Source organism: Penicillium rubens, assembly GCF_028828025.1.
Source record: "Penicillium rubens strain IBT 27055 chromosome Unknown utg000002l_segment0_segment0, whole genome shotgun sequence".
NCBI lineage: Eukaryota > Fungi > Ascomycota > Eurotiomycetes > Eurotiales > Aspergillaceae > Penicillium > Penicillium rubens.
The window spans coordinates 207,285-230,971 of NW_026890600.1; the positions used below are offsets into that span (position 1 = coordinate 207,285).

Sequence of the window (23,687 nt, forward strand, 5' to 3'; positions counted from 1 at the left end):
CAACCAAGTACTTGCGTGCTGATCGATTGCCCCGCGGATACACTTTGATTCGCTTGCATACCATCAGCCCCTCCTATGCCACCGCAGAAGTCCCGATGCGAGGATGTCTGCAGTTAGGCCGATGGCTGAGCGCAGCGCCGAGATGCCAGGCCGCAAGCCTCCGACCACCAACTGTCTTTCCTTCGTATAGGTATAACAGGAGTTTCTCTACTACGACGATTTACTATGGACGTTCGAAAACCACACCTACAAAGCTCGACTTAGACCTTGAGAAGAGAATTGCCGCAATCCCAATCGAACGTTTTCGCAATTTCTGCATCGTCGCACACGTTGACCATGGGAAGAGCACGCTGTCCGATCGATTACTCGAATTGACGGGCACAATCGAAGCGGGCACGAACAAACAAGTTTTGGACAAACTTGATGTCGAGCGAGAGCGAGGAATTACGGTCAAAGCACAGACGTGTACCATGATCTACAACTATAAAGGCGAAGATTATTTGTTACATTTGGTCGATACACCCGGCCATGTGGACTTCCGTGCTGAGGTGTCGCGAAGTTATGCCAGTTGCGGTGGGGCAATCCTCTTGGTTGATGCCAGTCAGGGTGTACAGGCGCAGACAGTCGCCAATTTCTACTTGGCCTTTGCGCAAGGCCTCGAGTTGATTCCTATTCTTAACAAGGTTGATCTCCCCTCATCCGACCCAGAGCGGGCTCTGGAGCAGATAAAAAACACATTTGAAATCGATACAGACAAGGCGGTGATGGTCTCAGCAAAGACTGGATTGAATGTCCCAGCTGTTCTACCGACGGTGGTGGAGAAAGTCCCTGCGTAGGTATACCCCGTGGCTTCCCAAGGTGCTGCTTTTCGCTGACTGGATGCTAGACCTATCGGTGATTCCACGAAACCACTCCGTATGCTCCTCGTGGATTCCTGGTATGACTCCTACAAAGGCGTGATCCTGTTGGTCCGTGTTTTCGACGGTGAGGTGCGTGCAGGCCAGCAGCTTATATCCTTCGTTACCGGTCTCAAATATTTTGTCGGTGAAGTGGGCATCATGTACCCGACTGAGACTGCGCAAACCGTTCTCCGTGCAGGCCAGGTTGGGTACATCTACTTCAACCCTGGCATGAAGCGGAGTAAAGAGGCCAAGATTGGTGACACCTTCACAAGAGTCGGTTATGAAAAGGTCGTCGAGCCTTTGCCTGGATTCGAAGAGCCCAAATCGATGGTCTTTGTGGCTGTATACCCAGTGAATGCGGATCTCTTCGAGCACCTGGAGGACAGCATCAACCAGCTGGTTTTGAATGATCGAAGCATCACAGTACAGAAAGAGTCTTCTGAGGCCTTAGGCGCCGGTTTCCGTATGGGCTTCTTGGGAACCCTTCACTGCTCCGTGTTTGAAGACCGCCTACGACAGGAGCACGGCGCCAGTATTATCATTACACCACCCTCCGTCCCGGTCAAGGTTGTGTGGAAGAGTGGCGCCGAAGAGATTATCACCAACCCTGCCAAATTCCCCGATGATGATAGCGTACGACTCAAAGTTGCCGAGGTCCAAGAGCCATTTGTGTTGGTTACTCTGACATTCCCAGAGGAGTACTTGGGAAAGGTGATTGAGCTCTGCGAGGCCAACCGCGGTGAGCAACAAAGCATTGAATACTTCACAGCGACTCAGGTCATTATGAAGTACGAGTTGCCTCTGGCCCATTTGGTTGATGATTTCTTCGGAAAATTGAAAGGCGGTACCAAGGGCTATGCCAGCCTGGACTACGAAGAATCTGCATGGCGAGCCGGAAATATTGTCAGGCTACAGCTCTTGGTCAACAGGGAGCCAGTGGATGCTGTGACGCGGATTATGCACTCGAGCCAGGTGAGCCGACAAGGCAGAATTTGGGTCACCAAGTTCAAGGAGCATGTGGACCGGCAGCTTTTCGAGATCATCATCCAGGCTGCTGTAGGCAAGAAGATCATCGCTCGTGAGACTATCAAGCCTTATCGAAAAGATGTGCTGGCAAAATTGCATGCTAGTGATGTGAGTCGGCGACGAAAGCTGCTGGAGAAGCAGAAAGAAGGCCGCAAGAGGTTGCGAGCAGTTGGAAATGTGGTGATTGAGCATAAAGCTTTCCAGGCATTCTTGGCGAAATAAGCTTGTAAATTAGAACTAAATACACTGTATAACATTATTTCTGCGATAACCATTTTGGATGTCTTCCATCTTTATACAACCCTGCGGCCCACTTGTGCCAGCGGTGAGAGCTTCACCGGCAGAAAAAAAGTTCATGTCGGACCCCGCCATACAACTTCTTCCTCTGCTCATTCTCAGTCCACTCCATTGTGTCTGAACAGCCTCGATCAAGTTCTGCAGCTTCAGATTGTGGATCTACTGACACAATACCAGAACTAATTCTTCTTTGAGCTTGAAATCTTGTTTCTGGCGGCTGAAGTCCGCCTAGCCGATCGCATCGCCTTGAGTCACCCTGCCATGCTCCGCATTTGACGACGGCCATGCAGCCTCCAGAGGGTGCGCAGGTAGACCTGGGCAAGGCCCAGGTTATTGACAGCGTTCCCAAAGTGATCAAAGAACTGAAATTTGGTGTCTTGTACGCAGTTCACTCTGTGCTTGCCACAAGCGTTTGTCGCAGACTTGATCGCTAATGAAGATTTATGTTTCCAGAACCAACGATGACATTGTCGGCCAAGCAGTGGTAGAAGTTTCTGACCGAAAGTTTTTCGACCTGGATCAGACCCGAACCGTGGTTTCCAATGGACCTCTCGACCCGCGCATGGGTATCTCGAACAAAACTGATTCTTGCGCAACATGTGGAAACAATCTGAAAGACTGCAATGGTCATTTCGGCCATGTGAGATTGGTCCTACCGTCTTTCCATGTCGGTTATTTCAAGCGCGTCATCTCGATCCTTCAGGAAATTTGCAAGGAATGTTCGAACATTCTGCTCCCCGAGGCGGAGCGCCGTACATATCTTCGCGAGATGCGCCGACCGGGCCTTGATAACCTACGCCGGACGCAGATCGCAAAACGCATCAACGAACGGTGTCGGAAAACCCGTGAGTGTACATACTGTGGAGCGATCAACGGTGTCGTGAAGAAGACCGGAACAAGTGCTCTGAAGATTACCCACGACAAATTCCGTGCATTCAATGCCTCGGTTTCTGTCAAAAAGCAAACGCCAATCAGCAAGGATGTCTTTGATAACTCCTTCCTCGAGGCAAGAGGCGCAAACCCGGAAGTCGAAAAACACTTTAAAAAGGCGCAGGATGACATGAACCCTCTTCGTGTTCTCAAGCTATTCAAGAAAATGTCTGACTCTGACTGCGAATTGATTGGTATGAATCCAAAGGAGGCTCGTCCGGAGATGTTCCTGTGGCAATTCATCCCAGCTCCACCGGTGTGCATTCGACCTTCAGTGGGACAAGATGGTGCATCTACAGAAGATGACTTGACCGCCAAGCTAGGTGACATTGTGCAGAGCAATATCAATCTTAAGAATGCTCTGCTTAAGGGTGCTCCTGTTCAGACAATCATGGAATGCTGGGACTACATGCAGCTTCAAATTGCTGTCTACATCAACAGCGATGTGCCTGGGCTCAACAAAGCCGATCTCGGAAAACCCATCCGAGGATTCGTCCAACGCTTGAAGGGAAAGCAAGGTCGTTTCCGTGGTAATCTGTCAGGAAAGCGTGTTGATTTCTCTGGACGAACTGTCATTTCTCCCGATCCAAATCTGCGAGTTGATGAGGTCGCTGTTCCGGAGCTGGTGGCAAAGAACATGACTTATCCCGAACTAGTGACCAGGTACAACAAGGAAAAACTGCAGCAACGGATTTGCAATGGTAGCAACAAATGGCCCGGAGCGAACTTGATTGTCAAGAAGGGAACCGGTTTCAGGCAGATGTTGAAGTACAGTAACACTCAGCGGATGGCTGATCAGCTGCAAGAAGGCGACCTGGTTGAGCGTCATCTCGAAGACGGCGACATTGTGCTGTTCAATCGACAGCCTTCCCTCCACAAACTTAGTATTCTATCTCATTTTGCCAAAATTCGACCCCATAGGACTTTCCGACTGAACGAGTGTGTCTGCAATCCTTACAACGCCGATTTCGACGGAGATGAGATGAACCTTCACGTGCCGCAGACCGAGGAAGCCAGAGCGGAAGCAATGGAGCTAATGGGTGTGAAGAACAACTTGGCCACACCCAAAAACGGAGAACCCATCATTTCTGCCATTCAGGATTTCATTAGTGCCGCCTACGTGCTGAGCAGCAAAGACAACTTCTATGATCGTGCCTCCTTCACGCAGATCTGTCTCTATATGCTTGGCCCTGAAACCAGGTTCGATCTTCCACCGCCGTCAATCTTGAAACCCCAGATGATGTGGACTGGAAAACAAGTCTTCAACATTCTTATGCGCCCCAACAAAGATGACCCCGTTATGGTGAACCTGGACGCCGCATGCCGTGAGTTCAAGATGCCCAAGGATGGTAGTCCTAAGGACCTGGACCCCAATGATGGCTGGCTAGTAATCCGTAACTCGGAGGTCATGTGCGGTGTGATGGACAAGTCTACGATTGGTTCTGGAAAGAAAGACAATGTTTTCTACATTCTGCTCAGAGATTTTGGCCCGCCAGCAGCAGCCGAGGGCATGAACCGTCTATCAAAACTGTCCGCCCGATGGTTCACCAACATCGGCTTTTCAATTGGTATCGGAGATGTCTATCCTAGTGAAGAGCTCGTTCAGTCCAAAAACGATCTTGTTGAGGCGGCGTACTCGCAGTGTGATGAAGTCATTGCTAAGTACAAGGCGGGCACTCTGGAGAAGTATCCTGGATGTGACGAATTGCAAACCATGGAGAACCAGATCTCTGGTATTCTCAGTAAGGTCCGTCAACAAGCTGGTGACGAGTGTATTAGGCAGCTGAGCAAGTACAACTCGCCCCTTATCATGGCCACTTCTGGATCCAAGGGCTCTGGTATCAACGTGTCCCAGATGGTTGCCCTTGTCGGTCAGCAAATTATTGGTGGTCAGCGTGTACAGGATGGTTTCCAGGATCGTACCCTGCCGCATTTCCCGAAGAATGCACGACAGCCTCCGTCGAAAGGTTTCGTTCGCAACAGTTTCTTCTCCGGGCTGCAACCGCCAGAGTTCATTTTCCACGCTATGTCCGGTCGTGAAGGTCTGGTCGATACAGCTGTCAAGACCGCCGAGACTGGTTACATGTCTCGTCGTCTGATGAAGTCCCTCGAAGATTTGTCATCGATGTATGATGACACGGTCCGTAACTCATCTGCTGCCATTGTTCAGTTCCAGTACGGTGACGATAAGTTGGATCCCGTGGATATGGAGGGTAAAGCCAAACCCGTCCACTTCGATCGAACATTTATTCACTCAGAATCTACTACATACAACAACGAGGAGCGAAGTTTGTTGCCTGCGGAAATTATGGATGTCTGCGAACAGATGCTTTCGAAGGAGCGTGCGAAGCTAAACCGCAAGGACTTACTCGGAAATGACCTGGCATACATGGACCGCAGTGATCATGGCATCGATCAGTTCGAGAGTGCCCGTGACTTCCTTGACTCGATCCAGGAATATGTGCAAAACAGAGCCGACAAATTGATCTCTCGAGGTGGCGATATCGACCCATCCGACCAGCGGAGCCGTAAAGGCTTGGATCATACAGGCAAGCTGACAGAGACCACCCTGAGGGCTTTCATCACTGCGTGTCTGTTGAAGTACAAGAGAGCTCAGGTCGAGCCCGGCCATGCTGTGGGTGCCGTTGGTGCCCAGTCCATTGGTGAGCCAGGAACACAAATGACCCTGAAAACTTTCCATTTCGCTGGTGTCGCCGGAATGAGTATTACTCAAGGTGTACCTCGTATCAAGGAAATCATCAACGCCTCAAGAGAGATCAGTACGCCCGTCGTGGCTTGCGAACTGGTCAACAGAGGAAGCACCATCGCTGCTCGTATTGTGAAAGGACGTATTGAAAAGACCTTCCTCCAAGATGTCATTCATTCCATCACGGAGGTTTGGTCCCCCGATGATGCCTACTTGAAGGTCGTTCTGAACTGGAAAACGATTGAGGATCTGGCGCTGGAGATCACAACGCCACAGATCGTCGAAGCGATCAAAACCAACAAGCGCTTCAAGGGAGGCGATCTCAAATTCTCGTGCAAGCATGGCTCAATCAAGGTCCACATGGATCTTGATCCGGCCAGCAAGGCATCCCTTTCTAAGACAGAGATTGCTGCTACGAGCATTGATCCCTTCCTCCGCCTGAAGCATTTGAAGCGTATTCTTCCCCACATCCAAATCCTGGGTCATCCACGTGCCGCCCGAGCTATCATTCGCACGGATGAGACCTCGACCACGAACACTTTGCTTGTGGAAGGTTACGGTTTGAGAGAGTGTATGACTACGATGGGTGTGGACGGTCTTCACACTAGGACCAACAACATTATGGAGGCGCGAGAAGTTCTAGGTATTGAAGCCGCTCGAAGCACGATCGTCGTTGAAATCAGCGAAGTCATGAAGGACATGGACATCGATCCCCGTCACATGCAACTTCTGGCGGATGTGATGACCTACAAGGGTGAAGTGCTCGGTATTACACGTTTCGGTTTGGCTAAGATGCGTGACTCGGTGCTTCAGCTTGCTTCGTTCGAGAAAACTGCGGATCACCTCTTCGACGCCGGTGGTCTCGGTCGCACCGATCTCATTGAGGGTGTGTCGGAGTGTATCATCATGGGCAAGACGGTGTCACTGGGCACAGGTGCTATGGAGGTTGTGCGTAAGCTGAACTTCTACCAAGGTCAGATTGGCCCACGAAAGACGGTCTTTGAAGATGCTTGGACGGAACATTGTGAAGCGCCTTTGACGAAGAGACCTAAGAGAAAGGTCCGATGAGGTAACGGTGACTGTGACTCTGTGACACTGTGCATTAATTTCGGCGTTAAGAATTTCCTTGTGGACAAGGCTTTGTATATGTACTTACCTGAGCGGGTGAATTTCATTGACGATATGATTTCATTTTTATTCTTTGACATTGTTCACGGGGGGATTCCATAGGGGGATGGGGCATTATTTAGGGCTATATAAGTGAAGTCCGATACCTCCCCGCCATCATCCCCATCCCCCATTCGAACCTATCACAATCCCAAAAAGTACTAAATTGGGGTGTGTACGGACGTGAAGCTAATTTCCAACACGACTGTAGAAAGATCCAGGGACAAGCTTCTCGTCAGGTTATATTCAAATATTTCTTTTTTACACAAAGCACAAAGTACAAGAAGTCCACATCCCCCACGGAATGTCCCGGATTCTCACCTACTATAGGTACTCCCGTACTCCCGTACTCCCCCGTACATGGAATTCCAAATACTTTCGGGGATATCACAAACATTTCCTTTTTCTTTTTTTTACCATCTGCAGGCAACCGGAAAGAGAAATTCCAGAAATACGAGATTCTATGGTCCTTTAGAGTCAGAGAAAAAGAGGTCGGGGAGCTCTTCATTGGGGAAAGGACAAAGACATCGAATCCCCCCAATCCCCCAAGAAACCCCATGTCCCGAGTGACCAGGGAGTGAATCGTCCTCCAATCAGCATCGTGAAACCCCTGGGGCAGTCATGGGTGTTAGCCTTTGGCCATCACATCGCCTCGACAGTTCTTTGTTACCTCCATTGCCGTATCTGGCCACGCCACATCCGTACTCGGTGGAATGTTTTCTTTGTTTCCTAGTGGGCAGTGGACGATCTCTCGAAGTATTGCTTTCTAACTGAATATCCGTGGGTCGCACTTAATCTTTTACACCTCCCCTCATCTATCTCCCCGGCCTCCCCGAAAACCCTGGATTTTGCATGGTGAACATGGAGTTTGGCAACCCAAGAGTCGCTAGGAAGCGTGAGATCCGAACCCGAGCCCCGACAGCCTGTCAGACCTGTCGGCTGCGCAAGACACGATGTGACAATGCCAGACCGACCTGTAGCTACTGTGCCGTGCAGGGGATGGAGTGCAACTATCCCGAAACATCGCCACACCAGAACCAGTAAGATTAACATCATCCCGTGAAGAGGAATAACCCACTAAGCATGGACCTTATTCTTAGAGCCGGGTTTGACCCGGGGAACCCGTCGAACCATGAGGTGCTCCAACGACTGAATCATATCGCCGGTTTGTTGGAGAATTTCAAATCCGAAGGCTCCAACAGCTCGACTCGCTCACTCAAAGAAGGATTCTTTGAGTTGGCCATGCAGAATCCTAGCCCCGTAGCTGATTCCTTGCCCGGGAGCAATCCACCTAGTACCAGCACTGCCAGTATCGATGATCGGGGAGTCGATAATGATCCCCGAATCCTGTACATGGCTAGCTCCGGGGAGAACATGCTCCGATGGCCTATTTTCAACAAGGTCATTACCGAAGCCGAGAAGCATATCCGATCCTTTCTACTCGACTCACTGGATAATCAGCCCCGCAGTATGCAGGCACCCCGGCAGGTGGGGATCGGAAGCTTTGTCGATGAGATCCCTAGACTTTGTAGGAAGTACTTCCTACTATGCCACCGGAGAAACCCGATAGTTGATCTAGACAACCTAGACCGTTATGCCAAGGAGGTCACCGTCCAGGGTCTTGGATGGGATGGCCCTTCGTGTCAAGTGGTATGTCAGCTCCTTTTTGGGGAAGTCCCACTTGAACTAATCATGTCTGTAGCTGCTAGCGTGCGCTTTAGCTTCATGCACATCATCGAAGTTTGTTCCCCTGGCGGAGGACATGCCAGCGAATCTCGATGGACTCCAAGCACCACCCTTGTCAGACGCCAATCTCGATTTGGCCGAGACATATTTCCACGCGGCGAAGCAGAGGTTCGGTTTCTTGCACACATCTCCAACAGACATTCAGTGCTTTCTTCTTGCTGGAAGCTATCACAGACATGCCATACGACCTCTGCAGGCTTGGTTCTGTTACCAGCAGGCGTCTTGCAGATTAGAAGTTCGTTTGCGGTCGCTGTGTAGAGAGCAGTGGACCGCTGATGACAACTACCATAACCTGGAGTCTAGACTGTATTGGTCCTGCATCCAAGCGGAACAGTAGGTTTTCCCCCGGGGGATTCTATAAAAGCAACTCAACTAAGCATTGTCCGCAGTGAAATGCAGAGCGAACTCCCTCTCTGGAGCAGTGGTCTTGAAAGTCTAGGCTATTCAGACCCATTCCCTAAATTCTCTCGCAGATCCCCTTCCTCATATGACCAAATGGACGAAGATCAAGATTTCACAGTCAGGCCAGGTCTTGAACTGGATGGCACCGAAGAAGAGAAAGGCTGGAAATTCTACATCGGGTCGATCTGCAACCGCCGGACCACTAATGACATAGTGTCTGACATGTGGCGTCAAGGGGAGAAGGGCTGGACCAAAGATATCCCCGATCTCCTAAGGAAAACAATGGACGCGGAGCGTGTTGTAACGTCATGGTACGAGCCGACAAGTCCCGAGTTCCCCGAACATGACAATGAAATGTCCCCGACCTTTGCTAACTCTTCCAAAAGGTACCAAATCTCGCTAGCCGGGATCCAAACCCAAAAAGACCAAACCCAAAAAGACAACCCAGATCTGAGGTTCTTCTTCCGCGGACGGTACCACATGGCACTGGAGAGGATCTACCGACCAGCATTCTACCTGGCAATGCACTTCCAGGGAATGCCCACATTCATCAGGAAGAACAACCAAATGTGGGCAGAAGTGTTCCACCTAGCCCAAAAGGCCATTGACAACTGCGTCACTCTAATACCAAGCTACTGGTATCAGTTCCGACACGAGTGGATCTGGAACGTGGTGCGGGCCAGCTTCGCCTGTGCTGTCCACATCCTCGGAGCTGTCTTATATCAGCTCGAGGCTTGTCGGGATCCCAGCACGTGGCAGGTACGTTTACCGGCGAATTGGACTGCTTTGGTGAGGCTGTCGATTCGAACGCTAAAGCATTGGTCGGCGGAGTCTACTGACCTAGAGGTTATGGCGTCGACTCTTGAGAGGATGTATCAGGGTACTTGTCGTCTGGCTAATGTTCGTCCGGATCTTCATCTGATTTCATTTAATTGTTAATATGGAGATACTGAGGAAAGGGGTATACATATAGGGGTTTGTGAACTCATGCGTCCACATAATTATGAGATATTATTCCAAGGTTGATGATTCGGAATTATTTAATTTCATGCTTCAGTCTGTTTCTGTCTAACATTTACAACGTATTAAACTATTACCATATATAGGGTGTTACTATACCAGCATAGTGGATGAGAACATTAATGCTGCCAAACTGTAGGGCACTAAGAAACAAGAAACATGAACTCACACAGCTAAGGATGCATACACTTCTTTCCACCTTATGAAACGTCAGATCCCTGTTGTCACGATTGACCTAAACATGAAACTTAGTCTCTCTTCTCACATCCCCTGCAGGTCCCAAGCTTTCTCTGCTACGAATTGCAGTTCCCCGTCGCCGATCTGAATATTTCGTTCTCTCGGTTCGATAAGGGGGGGTCTTAGGAAGAGCTTTTCGAACTCGATAACCAGAGGAGACCCTGTGATTGTGATTTCACTGCCCTTCCTTGAGATCTGAACGGTTTGATAACGGTGGTTGACAGAGTTGTCGCCCTGTTCCCGAATCCTCGATAGTGATGCTGGGGGAGTGTTGATTGGTTTGGAGGGTGATTACCATCTTCACATCGCCCCCTGAAGCTCGGAGCCAGTATGTTATATCTGACTGCAGCTTGTCCCTAGTCTCTGGGAAAGCAACTTCTAGTACGACACTGGGCCAGTCGTTGATCGGCCGTGGGAGTCGGAATGGCTGCCACGCCTGGTCGGCTTCTTTAGCCCCTATTGCAGCATGGTGGGTAGCACTTCCGGTTGGGCCAAGGGAGCGATCCAACCCCATAGGCTTGATCCCTTCATATGTATTTTGATCTCCGCGAAAAGCTCATCGGCGTAATAAAGATCACTTCCTCGGGCGTTGAACAGGCGATATTGAAATTTCACACAGCGGTGATTTTTCGTTTGTGATTCGGCTAATGGTGTTGAGCAACTGCTCCCGGTCCCGATATTGGTAGACTGGGAGAACGGAAGGTGCAAGGTCGCCTAGGAAGCCGCGACCGGCTGGGTCTACATTATCCATGGCCATCTTGTCTCCGAGTTGGATTTGTAGAGTTGAATTTGCTGAGGCTAAGGGGGATGGAGCTAGAGAGTGGCGGACGTCAGTGACATCAGTCCCATGTCAGCGTCTAGCTTCCATCACTAGCATCTCACTGACAAGACAAATCTCTACCTAGGTATGACTGAGCAATAACTAACTAGGTGTATTGGGACATAGCCCAGGTGGTTACCTACTTAGGTATACTCCGAGATCCGCCCCACCACAACTTTTTCCCTCTTCACCTCATCCCTTCCCACTTACATCCTCTCCAGCTCTTCAACTCTCCGACTCTCTCACAATGGAAGAATTTAAACCTCCACCTCTCCCCTCCCCCTTCAATAATACCACCCCACCACCAGCTCTCCTGACCCAAGGCGCCGAAGCCCACCTCTACAAAACCATCTCCCTCAACCCCTCCATTCCCGCCGCGCTCAAGGTCCGCCCATCAAAACCCTACCGGCACCCGATTCTCGACCGCCGCCTTACCCGTCAACGTATAACCTCAGAAGCACGATGCCTTGCGAAACTCATACGGGAGGGCGTCAGCGTTCCAGCCGTCCTAGCCCTGGACTGGGAGGGACACGGCGGCACGGAAGGCGGGTGGGGCGGCGCCTGGCTAATGATGGAATGGATTGACGGGCCTGTGGTGCGGGTAGTTCTCGAACAGTGGGAAGCATGGATGAAGCAGAACCAGGGCTCGCTAGATTCGTCGCAGATCGAAAACGAAGAGGCGCGTGTGCGCGGCTTGCTGAGGAAAATGGGCTCGGCCATTGGTGTCCTGCACAAGGCTGGTGTTGTGCACGGAGACTTGACGACGAGTAATCTCATGTTGCGGCCGTCTGCGGGTGCAAGTGATGCTGTTGATGGCACTGGCTCGCCCTCTATGGAGGGGGATGTTGTGCTGATTGATTTCGGTCTTGCGTCGCAGAGTAATCAGGATGAGGACCGGGCGGTGGATCTGTATGTGTTGGAGCGGGCGATTGGGAGCACGCATCCGCGCTCGGAGCCTATGTTCGGGGAGCTGATTATGGGTTACCGGGATAGCTACAAGGGGGCTGTTTCTGCGCTGAAGAGACTTGAGGATGTGCGCATGAGAGGGCGGAAGAGAAGCATGCTTGGTTAAGCCAGTCTCGTTTGGTTTTAGGGATGGATGCAACTGCCCTCCACACCAGCTATAATCGAATGTTAAAGCAAAAAAAGAAACGCCACGCTTGTCACGACAGATATCCTTATTGACGACGCAAAGAAGAAAAGAAAAGCATTCATGACCGGTCCTTGACGCATGTGCCGACATCAGCCGACGCAAAATACCCCTTGTTCTCGACTACTCCGCGATCCTTGACGACTGCCGTGTACTTGACCACCCACTGTGGCTCGACATCTCCCTGGATGCCATCGTTGGCCTCAGAGGACGAAGCCAGGATGCCCGCACCACTCTTCTCCGTGGGACCGAGCAATTCCCGCGTTGTGCCGACAGGAAGAATATCGTGGCAATCGTTATGGGTGAGGAGTTGGATCTGCTCTTGCTTCGCATAGAGAATCAAATGTTTAGGAACGACACAGCAATCCTTAAGATTGATCTGATCGACCGAGGGCTTGACTTTGGTATGCGGTAAGAACCGGGCCAAGCGTTCGCTGCCGAACTCAGCGACTCCCAGCTGGGCGATCACGCCCTGGTCGTGCAGTGACTCCAGCACTTGCCATGTCTGCACCATGCTGTCGAAGTCGTCCGGTTCACCGTTACTCATCTCGTTGTCTTCTTCGTCGCTGTCGTCGTCTGCATCGAACAGGATCCCCGGGAACGAGACGATCAGTAGATCGATAGACTTGACGTGTAGCTCCTTCAATACTAGATCAATTGCCTCTCTGGTGTGTGCGCACCGCCTTGATACCGGGATTCCCGGTAGGTAGAATAGCTTCACTGTGATATCGTATTGGTCGCGCTCCTCTGACAGGCCGGGCTGGGAGAAGTCGATCGCGGGAATATAGAGGCCATCTTCGGTCTGTAGGGTCCATGAGGGCGGATGCGATGCGGCTGATTTGCCATTTGTGTCGGTGCCGTTGGCCAATGCTGTTTCGATCTGTTGCGAGGCAAGGAAGTTCGATCGAAGCGAGTTGATTAGCTCAACGTTTGATTTCTGGGTCACAGGCTGGCGAATGACGGATTGCCGTCCAGCTTGCATAATATTCCTGTAAAGGGTTGAGTGACTTTGATTCGCGGCGCATCGAAAAACACACCACTTACGAACTGGATAGAATCAACTTCATGATGGAGGAATAAGCGAGAGTTTAGATATAGAGATATTGAAATTTAAATGGCAAGAAGGAAGAAGGCGAAGATCGGAGTCCGACAGTCTCGAAAGTTGAAGTTGAAAGTCGCAAGTTCACCCCGCGGAGAGCCCCTCCTGGCCTGACAAATCCAACGTTTCCTCCAGATTCCTCCACTCTACAACCAACTTAACCTATCTAAAGCAACCATTTACACTCAATCACTCAATCCATATCAACTGTCGGATCCCAGTCCGTGGGCGAATACTCTCCTGTATCAAGCCGCTTCATATCCTCATCCGACAACTCAAAGTCAAAGACCTCGGCATTCTCCCGAATGCGCTTCGGCGTCACAGACTTGGGCAGAGGCACAAATCCCTGAGACTATTAGCATCTATATCCTGCTTGAATCGAATCTATCAACAGTTACTTACCATCTGCAAACTCCACCGAATCATAACCTGCGCCGGTGTCTTCCCATACTTGTGCCCGATGGACAGCAACACAGGCTCCGTCAGCCGAGTCCCATGCGCAAGAGGCGAGTACGCCTCTACAATGATATTCCTCTTCTGCAGCCACTCCACGATATCCGAATGATCCAGCCACGGGTGCAACTCATACTGGCCGACGTCGATCTGACCACCCCCACCACCCTGGATATAAGCCTCCAGTTCTTCGAGGTGGTGGATGCCGTAATTGGATACACCGATGGATTTCACTTTTCCTGATTTCTGGGCTTCGACTAGTGCATCCCAGGAACCCAGACGGGCTTCTTTGCCGCCGTAAGGAGCATGGATTAGGATACTGTTGGTCAGTTCCAGCGATTAGATTCTGGATCCCAATTCTGTAGAGGATATACATTGCTAGATTGTCGTGGGGCGCTTACAGGTCAAAGTATTCCTGAGCTGCTTCTCGTAGACTCGAATTAATAGCTCGTTTGGTAGACTCGTATCCCATTGACCCTGGCGGGATCTTGGTCGTCAAGAAGATCTGCGATCGATCCAGGTTGGAATTCAGGATTGCCTTTCCGCAGGGCTTCTCGTTTCTGTACATAATCGCGGAGTCGATCTGAATATCCTTGATTAGTGTGGTCCTGTCATCTTTGTCGGGACACGTACATGGCGGAATCCAACGTTCAGAGCTTCGAGACTGGCCTTCTCGGTCGCGGATGAGGGACTGTTGTTTGGTTAGGGGATTCGGGATGAGGTATTGATTCGAACGTACATCATATACACCTATATTCCGTACAATGTCAGTTCTGCTCTTCAAGTTCATACATGTACATGTGTTTGCGGGGTAACTCACTCCATATCCTATGACTGGGATCTCATGTCCCGACTGTAGTCGATGCTTGGACTGGAGAGTAAGCTTTGCCATATTGCTGAACTGATCTTGGGAATATGGGAAGAAAGAATCCAAAGATGTTGACAAGAAGCGATGAGATCATAGTGGGGGTCGTGCCTCGGAGAAACCTCCGAGCTCTATAAAGGCCGACACCGCAACTTGCAAACTTTCGAGATGCTGTTTTATATATATTTCATGTCTATTTCCTCTTAGGGTCACACGGGCGCTATCATATGGGCTCGCACTGGCTGCTCCGTACATACATTCGCAAGGTCATGTTCATAGAGGTTTGTAATGCATGCTATCATGGTTTCCCTCAGCTAATATTCGCGATATCTTTTATTTAGACATCGGGTTTCAATGCACTTTCGAGCAATTGTACAAGGAATATGGCGAGCCAGAGACTGTTCCCATCATAAAAACAAGAAGCTGAAATCTGATAGATGTTGTGACAATCTGGACTACATATTCATGGGAGTATTCCTAGGAGACAAGCAGACAAGCAGAATAACGGCCACCGAAATATCAGAAATAAAAACATCCATATGTTAGATATTTCTCTTCACATTGAGTTGTAGATAATCAAGTACGATGGCATCACCGCTCGGTCTGTGTAAACAACGCGTTCGTCGGTCGAAAACGAACTCGATGGACCGGGCATAGCGTGAACCTAGAAATTCGCTACGGGTCCAAAACCAAATGGCTCGGATGATAACAGGAGTAGTAACATAGTACTTACGGAATCATATCCATCAGGGGGAGCATGAAGTGACGGTATATCTTGAGTGGTTCTGAAGGGCTTTCCAAGGACAACTCTGCAGAGAAGCATGGCCTTGGAACGAGCCACTGGGTGATAATTTTCAGCGTACTTGTTCGCCCTATGATAAGTCAACAGACGGCCATGATGAAAGATCATGGAATATCATTGAATGTCATACTTGGATGAATCGGACTTGTGTAGAGTCCTGGGCCAAGACGAGTACCATGGCTACATAGGGTAAGTTAGGGTTAGTTCAGAAGTACCCAGGTACGTCTACTTCTATCAAAGCAATTCGGCTCTAGACTTACTAAAAAATACTACCATCATCTCAGAACCAATAAGTTGGAGAAGGAAACAAGAAGAGAAGCTTCGCTTCTCTTAATTATTACTATATACTCGACAACCTATGACTTGGAAACCTCGATCCGCTATCTAGCCGTCACATAACATTTGTTTAAAGCAGAACATATCTCATATCTCCCTAACTCATCCGCTGGTTGCGCACTTAACGTTGATAGTGCTTCGAATTCACAGAGAAGCCCCCTGTCTTGCCTTGACCACTTCTTGACGAAGCAGATGCAGCGCTTCAATAATAGTGGCTTCCCGAACCCTTTCGCGCGAACCTGGGAAATGAAACGGCCCAAACCCATTGCCTCCACTCGAAGAGGCTATGCCAATAAAGACCATTCCTACCGGCTTCCCATCCTGAGGATCAGGGCCAGCCACTCCCGTTGTTCCAATCCCCCAGGAAGTGGGAGTCATGTCACTTTGGGTCGTAGTGGTCCGGGCTCCGATAGCCATTTGGGCGGCAACATCAGCGTGGATAACGCCATGCTCGGCGATCAGGTTGCCATCGACTTGAAGGAGATGTTGTTTGATTGGCGTTGCATATGACACGACCCCGCCACGGAAAACAGAACTGCAGCCTTCAACAGACGTAATAGTACTCATGAGTCCGCCGCCAGTAAGCGACTCAGAAACGGCGAGTGTCTCGCCTGATTCTTTGAGGAGGTGAATCACTTCACATGCGATCTGGTAAGCGGTTTCTGTAGAACGGGGAGTGTAATTGATCACTGGAGTCATGTTGGTCAAATTTGTGTGGAAGGAATAGAAGAAGAGGAGAGATGAGAGATGAGAACAGGAAATAGGCCATTCGCTCTACGGACGGGGCCGTATTTATTATTTCATCTGTACCTACAGCTAACCCCTCCAGGGCTGTGCCTAGTACGGCGGCTAAGCGAAGCAAAGAGCAGTGGATAAGCCGCATTTCGTTGGGTATTGTCAGCCCAAAATTACAATTTCAGAGCGGTTCCCAATCTGACTATGTACTTCACAGTTGGTAATAATTTAGTTCCTATCGCGTAATTAGATAATTTTGAGAGGAGAGTGATCATAGTGGGGATTGTGCCTCGGGGACAACTCCGAGCTCTATAAAAAGCTGACACCGCAGAGAACTTTCGATATAAGGATAATAACACGGATTAAGCACTAGAGCACAATTCTAGTCCTGAAGTCACCTGCTATCGAGGTAGTTTTTTTAGTATATACGTATACAGTATATAGTAATTTGCTAAGCAATAGATCAAGTCTGCTTCTCGTTCACATGCACCGCGGTCCTTCGCACATTGTGAGCTGCGGTATCCTCACCACTGAAGTAGCTCACTGCACCCGGTCCCGAGAAGTGCTTGCGTCCTGTCGTGATCCAAGTAACAATGCTAATGAGAGCAATGACGCCGATAGCTGCGCTGGTGTAGTTCATTGATTCATGGGTGACGGGATACTCGCTAGGGAAGTTGAAGGTGATTGCTGCGAAGAGAAGGAACAGAAGTCCAATAGTGTTAAAGGCGATGGATACTGGCACGGAGAATGAGTATGGTCCATCGAGCTTCACCACATGGCCCGTATAGTATCCAGCGAGGCGGCTGAGAAGGGCCATTGCGTATGACAAGTCTGAAAAGGTTATCAATAAGGGTACCATCAAATGCAGTGGATGAAACTTACAGAAGCCTTCGGTTGAGATGGCAATGACGGTCTGAAAGCCAGTAGTGGTACCGAATTCGATGGCATCGAGCGCCAGCTGCACCACAAGGGTGAGGAGAACGGCATTGACGGGAACATGTGTCTTGCGGTCGACCTTGCTGAAGAACTTCGAGAAGGGGAGACCATTGTCTCTGGCGAAGGCGTAGACGGCGCGCGATCCTTCGGCTAGAATGTTGTTTCCTGCGACAATCACAATCACCGAGATCAAGCTTGACAGCACGCAAGTGGCTGCCTTGCTTCCAGTTGAGTCGTAAATAATTTGAATCACGGGGACACCGGTGCTTGTGTTGGCAGTCGCTTCAATATCGCCAATGCAGAAGCAAAGTGTGACGAGGAAAGCAAACCCAGTTATAGCACCCAAAACAACAGCGAGGATAATAGCCTTGGGTGCCTCTTTGGAAGCAGACTTCATTTCTTCCGTCATGTGTGAAGGAGCATCATAGCAACACATACCAAAGCAAGCCTGGAGAACACCGATAATGGCAGCCATTCCAGTGCCAAATCCGGTTCCGTTTTGGAAATCCTGGAAAACGAAAGAAGCGGGCTGTTTGTGATCATTCGTGGCGAGGATTGTGGCGGTGACTATAACGAATGAGGAAACGTTCCAGATAAGAATTGCTTTCGAGATCTTATGCAAGAAATGTGAGCCCCAGAGGTTGACAGTGGTGGAAAGGAATGCAACAAGGTAAGCCACCAGCACTGTGTGCCATCTTTGAATCTCGAATCCGGGGAAGACAAGGTTTGCCATTCCCAAGACGAAGTTGGAAGCAATGGAATTGTTGGTAGCACCCATAGCCAGGAGGCCTATTCCAGGTTAGTAGATGTTCATAGCGTGTTTCGATACAAGCATACCGATTAGCATAAACCATCCTGTCACGTATGAAAGACCTCGGGCGATTTTCGGTGGAGCGAGTGCTGCAACCCAGGAATATTGACCGCCTGCTACCGGATACATAGAACACATCTCTGCCATGGGAATGGCGACGGCTAGAGTCAGCAGACTAACGCCGATGAAGCTGAAAACCATAACCGGAGGGCCGCCAGATGTGACTCCGACGATGAAAACACCACTCAGTGCTGTCCATCTATAAGACGATTAGCGGAAATTCATCTAGATTTTGGATGAAACTCACGAGGTCACAACACTGAAACTAAACCCAATCATCCCCATCAGACCGAAAGAGCGTTTGAGCTCTACGCTGGTTAGCACTCATACGAAAGCTTCTCTTCCCGACAGACTAACCCTGCTCATATCCCAAATTCTCTAAACGGGCATCTTCACTTGGTGTTCCCTGGAATACTTTCTGTATCTCTTCCGACATGGCTGTAAGAGTGGCAACTGGGAAATCCGAATGATTCTGACAAGCTTAGATGACGCTCAGCAAGGGGGCCTGACTTATAAACGACATCTGGGGTTCCCCGGCCACACCCCATACTCTTTGTCATAACCCCAGAGTAACCTGACATGGTGATAAGACAGATGTTCTGTGTGTATTTCCTGATAGAGAAGGTCTGCGCGATGACTGTGGGGCCTGACTGGGTCGGAGAACCTGAGCTCGGCTTCTTTGCGGGGAGAACCGTCTACGATGTACTAATTGGGGGATTACGCTAAGACAGGCAATTGGAGGAGAAATCTTTTATTATGTGGCGTTCAATCTTCATGCTTATCTTGTTATTTTGTCGGCCCGGCTGGGATTTATAGGGCCGACTATACGGTGCTCGGGCCCTTCCGATGTTGCCGTCACGCTATGACTTGTCTACAACATACATATGTATTCTAATAGGCCTATCCTAATTTATTTTACAGGCTACCGATGGTCCTATTTCTCATCTCTCACGGATAAAGCTCTGTGATTAAGAGCGCAAAACTCCATTGAATCCACAAATTGGAATGCACTCATAGAATACGCAACCATAGCACGAGGTCGAAAAGAGTGCACTCTAATAGTTTGCCTGGTATTGGTCTTGGATACAATCGTATGGTCCGTATTAACTTAACGACAATGAACGGTGGATAGCGCGATTGAGAATGCAATCTTTATCCCAAAGCAGAGGCAGATCGAAAACGACGGAAGATATTATGAAACTCGAACATGATATGATCTTACTTGTCAAAGAGAACACCGACATTCCTGTCCCATAGGTCTATGTTATTGAACTCGACCCAGCTTGCAGCGTGAACGCACAATTCATCGAGTACACCAAAAAACTTAGGGTGACGTGTGCAGCCATAATTATCATTGGACCACAGCAAACACGGAATATCATAATCTATGATCCCAAGGACCCCGGCTTAGGAATTGCATGCGTCAAGTACGACTGAAGACATATATGATACTCAGTCTTCAGGTGTTTGGCGCAAAGATGACGACCGCAAAGTATATGTTCTCCACCTGTGCGAATGGAGGTCATGTCCCAATCCTCGATATCGCAGCCCCATATACCCATGGCGACCTGAGTTGGCCAATAACTGAAAGAGGAAGTATTGAAATGACGCTGTCGGTTATAATGTTATAATCCTACCAACACGGTGACTCGTTATGTGATTTTTATTCACATCATAGCTTAGCTTCCAGATCCGCGGGTGAAGAGTCCGGAAGAACCTCGCGTAAGACGCCCGCGTTTCATTGCGTTTTTCGGGAATTCTTCTTCTGAACTAAGCTGTTTAGGGGGTGTCTGAACTCGACGACGCTTTTGCGTGCCTGGTAACAATGGCTTATTAACGCCTTAGCCTAGTAGCTGTTTCTGATGTCTTACTTCGGTAGACGTAAGAAAGTCATAGAACTCTCGCGATGAGATAAGGATACCTTGGTCGAGATCGGGGTATTTCTGTGAGATGCTCTTGGGGGCAAAGTCCCGGAGTGAAAGCTGGAGGGCCGGTTGTTCGGGTTCATCGACTCGAAGTCTAGACTTCGTTCGAAAAGGCTGCAAATCGTCGGTTAGTGCCAGAATTTCTTAGAACTATAGCTAAACGTACTATTATCTCGATCACAGCTTTTGCTTCGAGTGCATTCACCCTATCCACGGTTACTTAGTGCGGTCGCCAAACGGATATAGTTGCCTCTTTAGACCCTCTATATTCGATATTGAGGGCAATAATAGCGTTCACGCTCCCATTGGTGTCGAGGATGTAATTATCTGCTAAGTCCGTAGTAGCTCGAATTTTTGTTGAATAGCACACTTCTAGAATAACACCGGGATATTTGGCATCTTCGTGCATAAATGATGTATCTGGGCACTGTTGGGAATAAGTCTGCTCTCTGTTGTTTGCATTATTCGGTAGCCGGATCCTGGATGTCGATATATGTTCGATCTTTCTCGCAAAATCACCGAAGGCTTTATCACTCTTTTGCAACTCTGTTAATTGACTCGAAATTGTAGACACTACCTTAGTATAAAAAATATCATATAGAGGACTCGGCATTCGGATAGTGAGCCGGGACCGTCTGGGGTCGTAGTCGAGCCTATAATATAACTTAATAACCATGCCTTCACTGCGCCTGAAGATTGATAGTACTTACCTTATTTTGTCTTCTACGTAACCTCGAAGAGATTCGTCACCATCTAATACACGTAAAACCTCCGTATATTGGTCCGGAGTGAGCCGGTGTTACCGCCAAGATTCTAGCCTTCGACCTTCACGGTGGAGTTTGAAACAGTTCAGCACACTTTGAGCACTGGTCGACAACTTTTTCTCTTCTGAAGGCGGGGGTGTGGGGGGAGTATTCACGAAACTCCCAGTCGGTGTGGTTTTTTTCTCTATGAGATCTGATTCAGGCGACATCCTTGGGGTACGGGTTGTTTAAGTTGTAGAGAAGGGGCTAAGCGCCAGGTGTGATTCTGTAAGGATCGCATGGTTTCCTATTGGATAATACTAGCTAGTCTATAAAGGTAGCTGTAGTTATATAATCTCCTAGGCTTCGCTTCCTAGCTAATAGAAACTCCACTTCTTCTATACGCCTCGCTAGCTTCTTAAGCCGTAGTGGCCTTAGGCTCCCACTGCCTATAGAGTGCCTAAGGCGACTAAGGGAATGCAAACCCTATAAACCCTTCGGGACGATATCCCTCCCCACTTACTATAAGCCACCGCCCTCGGTAGCGCTATATATAAAGCTATATACACTTCCGGATTAGGAAATAGTCCCACCTTTCTACCGATAAAGCCTTTTCCCCGCGCTTTTCTATCTATAGAGTTATCCTCTATTTATAGAGATATAGATAAGTTACTTCTTAGAAAGAAGTGGTTATTTACCCTAGGTAGTGAGTTATAGAGGGGCAAATAAGAGGTCCTTATCTATATAAGTAGCCCACTTTCCCTTTATAAAAACTCTTTTCCTCTTCTTCTCTAGGTGCCCGCTAGAGTCCTAACCCCTATTATACCTATTTTCCCTTCTACGTATTATCCACTTTTGCTTCCGCGGCCCCTTCTCTTAACTTTAGGTATAGGATCCACTTACTTTATTTATTAGGTAGGACTCGGTACTAATCTCGCTTCTTATAGGTTTAGGATAGCTTTCCCTATTATAAACTCCGGTTCCTAGGCTCCCTAGAAAGCCCTAGTAGCTACTATAGGACTCCCTAGTGGTAGTGAAGTAGGTGACCTTACCCCCCTCTTATCGAGTGAGCCTATCTCCTCCGAGGGTAAGGGCTCGGCTAACGTTAACGAGGAGACTAGTAAGTTCCCTACCCTATACCTTCACTTCCTAGCTAATACTAACTTATTCGCTAACCTAGTGGAGTTTGTTAATATTAATAGGTCTAACCTAGCTCGCTTCCCCCTTAGTCTCGATAAGGACTTTAACGTCCTCCTTGAGGGCCTCCCGTCCGGTCTTAGCCGGCGCCTTATAGCTACACTCCTTAAAGAGGACACCCGGATCCTTAACTAGCCTATAGTAGATAGTAGGCTATAAGTGCGCGATATAGGATTAGAGAATTCTAACCGCGTTATAAGAGCGCTCGGCTAAGTACTAGGGTACGCTCTCTTAATAGAGGACTCCTATTTACGCTACCACTCCTCCCTTTCTTTAGTTTCCTTTTCTACTTATTAGGTCTCTACGTTCACTCTTAAGGGTAAGAGAGAGGTTATTTATTTAGGCTTATATATAAACTATTTATTTTCGGGGGTAGCTTCCTATTATTCTCTATATATTAATTAACCTACTACTACTTCCTAGTTCCTTTAGAGATATATTCTAGGCTTCCGTTATCCCCCTTCTATCTCTATTAGCTTATCGGGGCCTATTATACCCTAGTAGAGCACTCGCTATAAGCGTCCCTATCTTATCTAGTTAGAGTCCCTAGTAGTAGAGGAAGCTAAGGAAGTTAAGGAGTAGATCGGGGGTATTATAGAGTAGGTTATTATATCTAGAGAAGTGGTTATACCGGAGGAAGCTATTATTTAGGAAGAAGCTCCTATAGAGGACCCCTTCTCCTATAACTCCGTTCTTACTCCTACCCTCTTTAATACTCCCCTTTCTAAACTTACTACCCTTTCCTAATATCTCTTTATTCGTTATACTTATACGTTAGATATAGTAGAAGTGATAGATATAGACCTTCGGGCTCTTACCTATCGGTTAGAGTAGCTTACTAGGGAGTTAGTTCGCTAAGGTACCTATCCTCCTACCCCTTAGAACCCCTAATTATTCTTTATTTTATAGTCCTCTTATAATACCTACTAATATAGATAGTTCTTACTATACTTTCCTTTATAGGTCGTAGACTATAGAGTGTAGAGAGTGACCTATAGTAACTATTATCGTAGTATATAGTAATCCCGACACTTCCTATATCGAATCCCTCTATTCCTTATTAATCTAGGAACTTAGTAGATATCTCTATGCTCTATAGAAGAAGTATAGGGTTTCCTCTAGTACTCCTAGAGCGTCCTCTATATATATATCCCTATCTCCGCCTTCTTCTATAAGTGCGCTATTCCTTAGTAAGTCGATATCCTCGACTTCTCCTACCGCTTACTAGGTAGGCTATACTACGATAGGGGTCTCTTCCCGATCCCCGCTCGCTAATAATAACTCTTCTATCTCTAGGGACTCTTACTATTCGCCCTATCCT

At 48.6% G+C, this 23,687-nt stretch overlaps 10 protein-coding genes across 10 annotated transcripts; 4 read left to right on the forward strand and 6 right to left on the reverse strand.

Annotated features, from left to right (window-relative positions):
• Positions 1 to 95: 95 nt before the first annotated feature.
• N7525_002525 (GTPase GUF1) lies at positions 96 to 2,150 on the forward strand (the record flags this gene model as incomplete). Its single annotated transcript, XM_002559868.1, has 2 exons — positions 96 to 832; positions 887 to 2,150. 2 exons carry the CDS (start codon positions 96 to 98, stop codon positions 2,148 to 2,150), a joined length of 2,001 nt encoding a protein of 666 aa, XP_002559914.1.
• Positions 2,151 to 2,509: 359 nt separating this feature from the next.
• N7525_002526 (DNA-directed RNA polymerase III core subunit RPO31) lies at positions 2,510 to 6,930 on the forward strand (the record flags this gene model as incomplete). Its single annotated transcript, XM_002559867.1, has 2 exons — positions 2,510 to 2,604; positions 2,679 to 6,930. The coding sequence occupies 2 exons, from the start codon at positions 2,510 to 2,512 to the stop codon at positions 6,928 to 6,930; spliced, it is 4,347 nt and encodes a 1,448-aa protein (XP_002559913.1).
• A 960-nt stretch (positions 6,931 to 7,890) lies between these two features.
• Positions 7,891 to 10,116, forward strand: N7525_002527 (Zn(II)2Cys6 transcription factor; the record flags this gene model as incomplete). The annotated part of the gene is made up of 4 exons (XM_061212351.1): positions 7,891 to 8,069; positions 8,130 to 8,679; positions 8,732 to 9,108; positions 9,165 to 10,116. The coding sequence occupies 4 exons, from the start codon at positions 7,891 to 7,893 to the stop codon at positions 10,114 to 10,116; spliced, it is 2,058 nt and encodes a 685-aa protein (XP_061069372.1).
• Positions 10,117 to 10,609: 493 nt separating this feature from the next.
• Positions 10,610 to 11,191, reverse strand: N7525_002528 (uncharacterized protein; the record flags this gene model as incomplete). Its single annotated transcript, XM_061212352.1, has 2 exons — positions 10,610 to 10,959; positions 11,050 to 11,191. 2 exons carry the CDS (start codon positions 11,189 to 11,191, stop codon positions 10,610 to 10,612), a joined length of 492 nt encoding a protein of 163 aa, XP_061069373.1.
• Positions 11,192 to 11,501: 310 nt separating this feature from the next.
• On the forward strand, positions 11,502 to 12,326 carry bud32 (serine/threonine protein kinase BUD32; the record flags this gene model as incomplete). Its single annotated transcript, XM_002559864.1, has 1 exon — positions 11,502 to 12,326. One exon carries the CDS (start codon positions 11,502 to 11,504, stop codon positions 12,324 to 12,326), a length of 825 nt encoding a protein of 274 aa, XP_002559910.1.
• A 139-nt stretch (positions 12,327 to 12,465) lies between these two features.
• Positions 12,466 to 13,471, reverse strand: N7525_002530 (putative gamma-cysteine synthetase regulatory subunit; the record flags this gene model as incomplete). The annotated part of the gene is made up of 2 exons (XM_002559863.1): positions 12,466 to 13,393; positions 13,449 to 13,471. 2 exons carry the CDS (start codon positions 13,469 to 13,471, stop codon positions 12,466 to 12,468), a joined length of 951 nt encoding a protein of 316 aa, XP_002559909.1.
• A 225-nt stretch (positions 13,472 to 13,696) lies between these two features.
• N7525_002531 (aldo/keto reductase family protein) lies at positions 13,697 to 14,848 on the reverse strand (the record flags this gene model as incomplete). Its single annotated transcript, XM_002559862.1, has 6 exons — positions 13,697 to 13,849; positions 13,906 to 14,275; positions 14,358 to 14,539; positions 14,590 to 14,647; positions 14,696 to 14,706; positions 14,777 to 14,848. 6 exons carry the CDS (start codon positions 14,846 to 14,848, stop codon positions 13,697 to 13,699), a joined length of 846 nt encoding a protein of 281 aa, XP_002559908.1.
• Positions 14,849 to 16,103: 1,255 nt separating this feature from the next.
• N7525_002532 (CinA family protein) lies at positions 16,104 to 16,658 on the reverse strand (the record flags this gene model as incomplete). Its single annotated transcript, XM_061212353.1, has 1 exon — positions 16,104 to 16,658. One exon carries the CDS (start codon positions 16,656 to 16,658, stop codon positions 16,104 to 16,106), a length of 555 nt encoding a protein of 184 aa, XP_061069374.1.
• Positions 16,659 to 17,157: 499 nt separating this feature from the next.
• N7525_002533 (putative GABA permease) lies at positions 17,158 to 18,937 on the reverse strand (the record flags this gene model as incomplete). Its single annotated transcript, XM_061212354.1, has 5 exons — positions 17,158 to 17,525; positions 17,577 to 18,419; positions 18,468 to 18,700; positions 18,749 to 18,809; positions 18,859 to 18,937. The coding sequence occupies 5 exons, from the start codon at positions 18,935 to 18,937 to the stop codon at positions 17,158 to 17,160; spliced, it is 1,584 nt and encodes a 527-aa protein (XP_061069375.1).
• A 1,243-nt stretch (positions 18,938 to 20,180) lies between these two features.
• N7525_002534 (uncharacterized protein) lies at positions 20,181 to 21,399 on the reverse strand (the record flags this gene model as incomplete). Its single annotated transcript, XM_061212355.1, has 5 exons — positions 20,181 to 20,330; positions 20,373 to 20,540; positions 20,665 to 21,115; positions 21,137 to 21,179; positions 21,252 to 21,399. The coding sequence occupies 5 exons, from the start codon at positions 21,397 to 21,399 to the stop codon at positions 20,181 to 20,183; spliced, it is 960 nt and encodes a 319-aa protein (XP_061069376.1).
• Positions 21,400 to 23,687: the final 2,288 nt, after the last annotated feature.